The 10,372-nt window shown below is 30.9% G+C and overlaps 1 protein-coding gene across 1 annotated transcript in view; it reads right to left on the bottom strand.

Annotated features, from left to right (window-relative positions):
- Window positions 1–9,939: 9,939 nt before the first annotated feature.
- LOC111285580 (putative polygalacturonase) overlaps window positions 9,940–10,372 on the bottom strand; it is a 4,979-nt gene continuing 4,546 nt past the window's right edge. The window contains exon 5 of the mRNA XM_022875097.2: window positions 9,940–10,372. This exon is cut by the window's right edge and continues 331 nt beyond it. Coding sequence (XP_022730832.1) covers window positions 10,178–10,372 — 195 coding nt within the window. The 3' untranslated portion in view covers window positions 9,940–10,177.

Genomic DNA, 10,372 nt, shown 5'->3' on the forward strand with positions numbered 1-10,372 from the left:
ATCATCACTAAAAGATATAAAATTTGGCATGACCAAGTTTCCAGCTAAGTGGTTCACATATACAACAAACATATTATGTGCCATATATGTCTGATTCAGTACTTTCAGTAAGATATTTCGGTATGGTTTCGAATTTAAAAGCAGTGATAATAATGATATTTATGTCGACATCTTATTTAACTGTTTCACCACTGAGTATTCACTGTGTTTTATTAGTTTTAAGAATTCATAAGCTTTTTTTTTTACACTGACTTTGGGCAATCATTTTCATGTATCACTTTTGGGTTATTTTATTTTTCGCCTATTTTGGCCTTTTTTTTAGCCTTTTCTAGCATTTTTAGAGTATAACATCTTTCACTTCGGGTGATGCCTCTTATACCAGTTATATTTGCAGCATCAGGCTTAGAAACATTCTCTTTTTACTCCTAGACTATTGTGTCATAGTCGTATTTTCATGACACAACCTTATTACTCTTGTAAAAAAATGGAGTAGGGACTTTAAAGTTTATAGGCCTGGGAATGTGCTTGTCTATGGTCGACCTTGGCCTATCCCCACAGTAAATTGTTAATGGCCTTGGAAATAGTTTGGACGACTGGTCGATCATAGATACTTCAACATTCTTTGAATTGTCCCTTTTTTCATAAAATTCAATTTGGTATGAATCTATGAGCTTTTGTACTTCATAGTAAAATTACTCACAGGTTTCAATAGAGTGACCAGATGCCCCATTATGGTATTTATAGCTTTCACTTGCTACGTATGCTTCATTATAAGTATATGAACTACTGGTTTTATCATATTGGTTTTTCATAAAGCATCAAATAGCTGGTCGAAAGGGGTTTTAATTTTTGCCATTTTTTTTAATTAATGATCCTGCTTCTTACTTAAAGCATTCACATTATGATTTGGTGAAGGATTGCCACTAATGTTTGGTGTAGTTACCCTTCCTATATCAAAATTGATCATTCTATTTTTAATCAATCGTTACACTTTGTGTTTCAGGGCAGTACAATTTTTTATGGAATGACCAGTAATCCCATAGTGATAATCACAATGGGTTGTAGGATCATACTATTTGGGGTATGATGGCTTGAGTGACTCTACTCGATTAGGAGCAATTAGATGATTATTGTAGAGCTCTCGATATAATTTTATATATGTCATAAGAGTTGGATCGAACATAGATTTTTTTTGAGTTGTTCGTTACTTTCGTGAACCACCCATAGAGCTAGCCGAACAGGTTTTAGGTCTCTGGAAAGGTTAAGCATTAAGACCATATGTGGCAATCTATGGTCTAAAAGAGGATTGATAAGTCTGAAGGTAGGATGACTGCGAGTTTGACTGGTATTGGTAAGGAGAAGCATTATTCATAGTGGAATAATTTAGAGAGTAACCCTATGGTATGTAGGACTGATAACCCTTAAATTATTGTTTATCAAAGCTCACAGCTTGAGCTTCAGTCTCTTTTTTTTTGGGCTCTTTTAGTGGATGCATCCCTTTCTTCTAACTTGTCATGCTTGATAGCACTCTCAATGATTTCATCAAAGATCACTATATCGATGAAATTTTTTATTGCATTCCCTATCATTTTTTTTATAATAAGGAGATTTAAGAGTGCTGACGAATAACACTGTAGTTTTTTTTTCAATTAGAGGATATTGCACTTGCGAGGCTACATCCTTTCACCTTTGGACGTATTCCTTAAAGGAATCATTTACCTTTTTCTCCATATTCTGTAACGACAAATGATCAGGAGCCAAATCTATGATATGTCAGTATTGACTAATAAAATCATTAGCCATATCGCTCTAGAAACGGATGCGAGTTCTATCCAGCTAGACATACCACCTAACAATGAAACTTGTAAGGCTATTTTGAAAAATATGCATTAGTAGTTTTTCATTATGGGCATAGGCTGTCATCTTTCGACAATACATGGTTATGTGGGTCTTTAGGCACTTTGTACCATCATACTTCTTAAATTTTAGTACTTTAAACTTTGGAGGAATAACCACATCCGAGACTAAGCAAAGTCCAACAGCATCGACAAACCATAAAAACCAATTCATTCCATTGCCTATAACCTTTGTTCTAGCATACTAATCTTTGAATCTTCCTGAGATTCCACTTTTACCTTTTTTTTACTTTTTCTTTCAGTTCATCCAGATAAAAAACTTGAATTAGTTATACTATTTTTTAAATAAAGATAGGATTCACATAGTTATGGTAATGCCCTGGATTAGAGGCTTATGATATTCTAGGATATGTAGGATATGTGAATTGTTATAGTGGGACCTCTTGTGTAGACTAGGCTTAAGGTAGACCAAAATCAGGTGGATATAAGGGGTCGGTCACTCCTTGTGATGGAGGGTCCTGTTGGCTTATATTCTCTTTTATCCTCTCTCTCTTGTTTAACTTATTAAGAGCATCCAGAATCTTACTCAACTCATTTTTAAGCTTTTTCTGTGCCTTTTCTATCTTTTCAAGTTAATGAGAGTTTTTTTACTCCATTTGTCTAGCTTTGGCTCTTGTATTGTATCAATGAGTAAGATTTTTATTAGATGAAGCTATCCTTAAACCTTGAGTACCATAATTATATGATTATTAAAAATTATGTGTTCTATGTATGATATGCAAATGTATGCATGAAATATACTAATATTTGCCACATCACTATTATTGATAAAAAAAATCTCTATTTGAAACTTTATTTAATAAAATTTCAAAATTACATCATAATAAAGTCAAAGTAATATTCTAAAGTCCTAAACATCATCATTTACTTATAATGCCTCATTATAAATTTTTTGTTGGTAATGATTTGTGCCTCATCTAGGAAATCAAACAATTATCGCCCATGAGCTCCCACTGGTTACACCACAGCTTTCAAATCTTTCATTTTTTATGCTTTATCTGCAGTAACACATATCTGATCGAACAAATACCTTAGATGCCTTTGTTTTTCTATGCATATGTCTTTCCATAACTCACTTTGTTTAGCTTGTCTCCTACATTCATCAGACAAGGCTTTTACTTATGTTGTGCGTCGATCCATTATCTCTTGTAGCATATGGCTATGTCTGTATGCCCTAGTAGTGGCCTTTTGTTCTTCTTTCACCCTTACTTTTAGCAATTCATTTTTCATTAAGAGTCAGGCACACTCAGGTATGACTGATGAATGTGTCATATCTAGATCATTAATAAGGCTTTCCATTGATTTTTTTTTTTTTACTTTGTGAGGCTCTAGATTTCAGCTCTTGAAATCGTGAACTCTTTTTCGTTTCTAACTTCAATCACTTATTTTCTTGTTCCAACTCATCTTTCTCGGATTGGAGTCTTCTCTTAGTTGTTTCCATTTTAAGCAAAGAATATGGAAAAATGAGCTTTGGAGAGTGACCTATTTGTTCACTAGGAAGCACAATGTTCGTACCCCTCATCGCGTGCCACACACTGTATTTTGGGGTGATGTCGTAAGAAAAACCTCCCTTGGTTAACCCTAATGGTTTGTTTTCATGCCTTTTTTATTCTTTCGACCATTCCATATGCCTCTTTATCAGTGAAAGAGAATTCTCACTAGTTAAGTCCATAAGTTTCTGAAATGAATTGTTCACATCCAGATTGTCTTTTTACCAAAGTTGAGGCATAAGTAACAGCACTCTATAAAGTTAATAAGAACACCCACAGTTGATTTCTATAACTGTATAATACTATATCATGACGTATCCAAGGTGCTTTTCAAACTATTCTTTGACTATCAAGGGCTTAAAAGTAAGAAACCTATTTTTCTTTTGACTTTGCTTGATGCCATGTGTTGTAACAAAACTCCTTGATTGGGATGCTGGAATGAAAGTATGGTTTACAGAACTGACTTTTTTTGCATTCAATATGACTCTTCATCCATACATAAAGCAACTGTAGGCATCCATTGAATGAACCTTTACCATTTTTACAACAAAAGTTTAGAGAATGAATGGTTTCTGCCAAAATGGTTGGTGCTGCATTGACCTAGTATGTTAATTGATCAACGAAGTCTATTATTGTGACATCGACATACCCAATGACTTTTGGGAAGATCACCAGCCCATGTAGAGCTATAGCCATAGCCATTAACCCTTGATCATTATCTATATGCCTCTGGATGAAATCTCGTAAAAAACTTCACGGGATAGCCTTACTTTCACCTTTTGTCTTGACACATGCATCAACTTGAGGTAAGCTAAATCTAAGCATTTACACTAGCTTTTTATGATAGCTCACCTAATTTGACTAGTAGATTTTGTCTGGGTCTGGCAAGTCGAAATGAAATAAGACCATATACTCTTCAATTGTGAGCACTATATCTACTTCATGAAAGATAAAACATCTATTAAAAGGATCCCAGAATTGAATGTTGGCTCTAATCAGATTATTATCCACATCCACTTGGAGCAGAAAAGCTATATCTCTATATCTATTTTCAAATGCCTCATGCCTTGTTCTACTCATGCATTCCCAAACATTGCTTAAGTTGACTAGATCATTTTGCTGTAACTCGAGATGAACTCTCTCGGGTAATGATGAGATAAAACCCTCAAGCAAGTAATTTTCTTATTTTTTTTTACCTTTCTCTGACTTGATTTTCAATTAATGAGCAGACTCATAATGGACTGATGTAGACTTTGATTGCATTTGGCTTTTCATAGATGTAAGTGAAAGATCTTATTTATCAATAACTAATATTGACAAATATTTTTCATATGAGAATGATGAAATGATAGTGTTAAACATAATCATGAAAATTATGCATAGAATGAAATTATATGATAATCTTAAAACATGAGCATGAATATGATGCATAGAATGAAATGATATGGAAATGGTACAGATGCATAAAATCAAATAAACAAAATAGTTAGATAAGTAATATACAAATTGTTCCTTCTTATGTCCTAATTTTGGGTGATATCTATTGATGGGTAGAAAAGGTTCTATCCTAAGGTTGGCCTCATAGGGGTGAACTATATGCAGGGTTAGAAGATTTTGATCACTAAAAGGTTCTCAAATTATTTCTTACATCATCATCTATCATAGACTAGTAAGGCAATTCAATCCTCACTCATCACAGGCTATCAACAGAAATGATTTAATTTAAGTAAGAGTATTTCACTAGCCATTGTAAATATTATCATCTCATGAAAGCGTAGGTACTTTACTCCTTCTTAAGAGGGACAGAGCCCAGGTATAGAGCTCATGTAATGTAAATGCATGTGATAGTATGTGAAAAAGAACATATAGGTTTTATGCCCCCAAAAATAAAATAAGAAATAAAAAAGAAAAAATGTTAGTAAACAAATAATTACAATTTAAAACCATTAAACCAAAGAATATGATAAATTCAAAAATTATGGGTTGACTCTCTATAGCGTCTCCAGTGGAATCGCTTAACTGTCATAATATATAGATCCATAAATCTATAGCTAGACTTAACAAAATGAATGGAGTCACCACTAATCTTTTTTATCTAGGTGTGATTGGTCACCTAAGGAATTCATTCTTTTAAGGAGCTCCTAAGCTCGACTAAAGGTCCTTAAAAGAATAGGTTCAGGTTTACAAACCAGAACAAGCTTCGGGAGTTCGGTTACATGTGAGAAAGGTTATAACATCCCCACATGCCCATCCAAAGGATGGTACCATATTATTTCAAATTTATCCTAGGGTCTTGAGTCTAATGGTTTCAAATGTTGAAAATAATTTATAAGATTCTTCCATCAATCTAGTAAATTCTTAAAAATATTTTCTCACTTCAAAAGTATTCAAAGATCCCATTTATTTCCTTGAAGAGGCTCTGTAGTAGGAAAAAAATTTATTATTATTTTTTGTTAAAAATATATCTAATAATTTCACCATTTGGGCCAAATTAGAAATATTTTCTTGTTTTAAAATTTTAAATTCTTCACCATTTGGGCCTATTTAGAAAATTTTTTATTATTTTTTTCAGAAAGAAAATAATATGAAAATTATTTTTATTGAAACTTCATCTAAATTATTACACCATTTGGGACAAATTTAAAAAAAATTTCTCACCTAGAGATTTCTTAAAAATTTATCATTTGAAATTTTTAAAAATCTCATCCTTAAAAAATTATCTCATATTTTCAACCAAAATTTTATTTAGAAAAGAATACAATTACTTTTGTTGAAATTTCATTTAAATTATTTCACAATTTGGGATAAATCTAGAGAAAATTTCTCACCTAGAAATTTCTTTAAAATTTACCACTTAAATTTTCTAAAAATCTCATCATTGGGTAATTTGTATTTAATTCCAAAAAAATTTTATATTTTTATATATTTTTTATTTTTTTGCTTGAAAATAAACATTAATTATTGTTATTGAAACTTTATCTTAATTATTCCACAATTTAGAACAAATTTAGATAAAATTTCTCATATAAGAATTTTAGAGAAATTTACCATTTGAATTTTCTATAAATTTCATTATTAGATAATTAATATTTATTCTCAAAATTTTATTTTATTTATTTTATTTTTATTAAATTAAATCATGCAAAAATATTCCTAAAACGAACACATAAATAAATAAATAAAATAAAAATAAAAAATACCAAAGAACGGCTCGGCTTGAAGCAAAAAAAACAGCTTAAAAACACAGCTCGAGAGTACGCGACTCAGCTTGGCTCGGCTCTAAGGGACGGCTAGCAGAGGGGTCAGACATAGGTCGCGATTGGGTCAGGTTGGTCCCATGACAAAACGTGCGGATCCAATGGGATTTAGTAAAGCCAAAACGGTGTCGTTTTACAATGGTATAAAAGGTAAAAGCTTTCATTTTTCTTCATACACCTCATTTCCTTCTCTCTCTTTTCCCCTTTTTTCTCTCCCCTCTCTCTACAAAATTCTAGAATCCTATTAAATGTTTTATCAGAATCTGAAAAAATCCTTTGGAAACTAGAAAAAGACGTCGAAAAATTCAAGTTTTATCAAAAAATTGATCAGAATCTAAAAATTTTTTCAAAAATTTTTCAAGAAAAGAAACACCAAAAATTTTGAAAATTTCCTAAAAATCCTAAAATTGCTTCTGACTCCTTCCAAAATTTTTTAGACTCTTGCTTTCTATTCTTTGCTTTTTGTTTCGTGTGTTTAATCTGTGTCCAAGTCTATATTTATAGGCATTGATTAGAAGAATTTTTTATCAATGACAATTCCTTCTGTAATTGAGATTCAATCTTTGAGTTCAATTTCAAGTTTACCAACTCGAGATTCACGGTAAAAAATTTTTCTTCTAGAACAAAAAATTATATTAAAAAAATAATTAAAATAAATTTCAAAACAAATAAAAATAAAACTGAGTCAAACTTGTCCCATTTGAACCAGACCTAATTAATCTGAGCTTAGACGAAATTAGATGCCTACAAATATCATTGCTATCCATTTTTGAGTTGATATTTGTATGATATTAAATGAATAGTCATTCACAATACATGTTTTTTTTTTTTTGAAAAAAAATCAAATTTGATTTTTTTAATTTTTTTTATGAATAAAATATTCAAATATCACAATAAATATTTAAATTAAAAACTTTGCATGCAAGAAATTTAAGGCAGTCGATTGTAGGAGAAACTGAAATTGGTGCAAGTTTGATATAAGAACACCTACCAACCATTACTCTTAGATTATCGTCTGTCCCAATAACCATGAACATAAAACTTAAAGAGTCAATTTTGGTTTTTTTTTTTTTTTTAAGTCTTACATTAAAAATAAAAAAAATACAAATGTTAAGATTTTATATTAAATATCAACTCCTAAAAATAAATATATAAATTAATTAAATTAAACCCTTATTTTTATATGTAAAACATTTAACATGCTTTGATTTCAATGATGAGCCATCTTTTTTTTTTTTCCACAATGAAAGTGATTTATCATTAATTATGGCCTGGAAACTTGTTGCTGTTTGCACGTGATTGCAAAAGAGATTGTGGGCCGTAATTCATAAATTGAAGTGGAGACATTGTGGCGGTTGTTACACTTTCATGTTCATGTAATAGTAGTAGGTTTCAAATTACATCAAACTTTGTTAATTGTTATTGCATGTTTATTTTGTTTCAAATTGAACATTTATAGGATTTGGACTGTTCAGTGTTGCCTACGAACAAGATTTGGATTGGCTCTATGAAATGGAATGTGTCTTTTCATTAATATGGTGGTTTAGAATTTACTTCATCTTTTCACACCTAATTATCAATCGGTCTTAGAAATTAAACTATATATAATATTTTGATTAAGCGGTTTTAACCACTCATCGATATAAAATATATACAATTTGATAATCAATTCTGTAACTATCTCTATTAGTTAGTAAAATGAACATCAATATCTTAAATTCGAATCTTAAATTATGTCTAATGAATTAACGAGTGATTAAATTTGTGGCACATTTTTAATTTTTTATAATTCAAATTTTAAATATGAGAAAATATTTTATGTTTAAAAATTATGCTATATAAAGTTCTTATATTTCATGAACAAATTAAAAAATCAACACGTGTTCTATTAAAAGTATATTTATAAAAATTAAATGGGCATGTGTCAACATTGCTTTTCCTTTTATGGACAAACATATATATTAACTTATGGCTAGTATTTGAAAATTTATATTTGTGTAAGAATCATAAAAAAATAAGTCATGATTAATTAAGCGTGCAAATTTATTTAAATATGAAAAAAAGTTAAGTAATATATATTGTTATAATATTTAGCAATAAAGAAATTCTAATATTTATTCAGTATTTTTTTTTTCGAATTTAATTTAAACAAGGTTATTCACGTAAATTTACAATTTTTTTTTTTTACATTTTTTCATTTAATTCAAGCAAACTCTTTTTATTGCTTGCGTTAAACATCAGTCGATAAATTATACATCGTTCACATGCACGCTGGCGTAGGTTTGCTTTTGGTTGAGCCCCGTGCTTAACCACCATTAATTACAGGAAATATCTCCTTCGAAGCAACTTCGTTTGTCAATTTGAAAACGTGTGTTGTACATTTACAATCAACAGTCTTATTATTATATTGTGCAATGATTGAATGTTTCTTATTGCATAACAGCAACCAATTCCAGCAAATCCTGGAACTGCACTCAGAACCATCCGGATAACATGTCTTGGAACTACCAAGTCATTGCAGATACATTTAAAATTGTCAGAGAAAAAGAAAAAAATATAAAATTTACCATGTGTTTTAATAATGAATTGAGGGTTTTGACGACCAAGTCGACAAAATAGACCAAGAAACTAAGAGCTTGCTGATTTCTTCTGCTTTCTTCTGCTTTGACTTATTCTCTTCCCAGATACTATATAGTATTTAAAATGGTTTTGGTAGAGGGTGAAACAACTCAATGGCATGGAAAATGACCCCTTACCAAAACGTTTCGTGGAAGTTTAATTAGTATATTTTAAAGTTTGTATAACGGAGTTGAAGAGAATGACCAAACCAAAATAAATTTGATTGTCTTTGCGGATCTACTAAGTACATGCAAAGATGATTAAATTCTTGTCGATGGGATTGGTTGATTGAGTTAGTACAATTTGCTTGTAAGATTTAAATTCGACTCTTACCGTCAATAGTTTTTTGTGACAAGTAATTTATAAATTTTTTCTAAGATTTACAATCTATTTTGATACTTAAATGTAAAAATCTCATCTTTGCACTAAACCTTTTTTTACTAAAGAATTATGATCAAATTGTTGGATAATGTTTGGTCTACCAAACTAGGGGATTTGCAAATAGAATTAATACTATTAAAAGATTGTACTACCATTCAATGGAAACTACTAGCCTGCCAGAACCATAAAGCAAGTGGTCCAACAAATTATCATTCAACTTGCTCTGAATTTCCGATTGGACCGCCTTCTTATTGCAAAAATGTTAAGCAAAAAGCATACTAGTAAGTTCGTGAAAATGTATAAACTACTTTAAATTTTCTGTACACAACTCCGTGAATCAAACAAGTTATAGAAGTGGAACCAAAAAGGGCATGAAAGGAAATAAACATGCTCCTCTGCTCCAACCTTGTTGGGCAAAATTAACTCCTATAGAAAGACATACAGTTCTTAACTTTTAAGTCTTTGAGCTTCGATCCCAGAAAGAATGGCTGGCTTACTGTGACCCGCCATCATCTTATATGTCATAATCTATATCTGTTACATTCTGGGATGCGGACCGCTTCACAAGTCTTTCTTCTTCATCATATCTATCAAGGTTTTCACAAGGAGCAGGGAAGATGGTCCCTATTACACGGCCTTGAACAAAGGCACACTGGAATATATGCTTCTTCTTATATGTTATCCCAACAGACACATCCCTAAATGTCAC

This window comes from Durio zibethinus, chromosome 6 (genome assembly GCF_047325235.1).
Source record: "Durio zibethinus cultivar Kanyao isolate XHJ-2024 chromosome 6, ASM4732523v1, whole genome shotgun sequence".
NCBI classification, from domain to species: domain Eukaryota; kingdom Viridiplantae; phylum Streptophyta; class Magnoliopsida; order Malvales; family Malvaceae; genus Durio; species Durio zibethinus.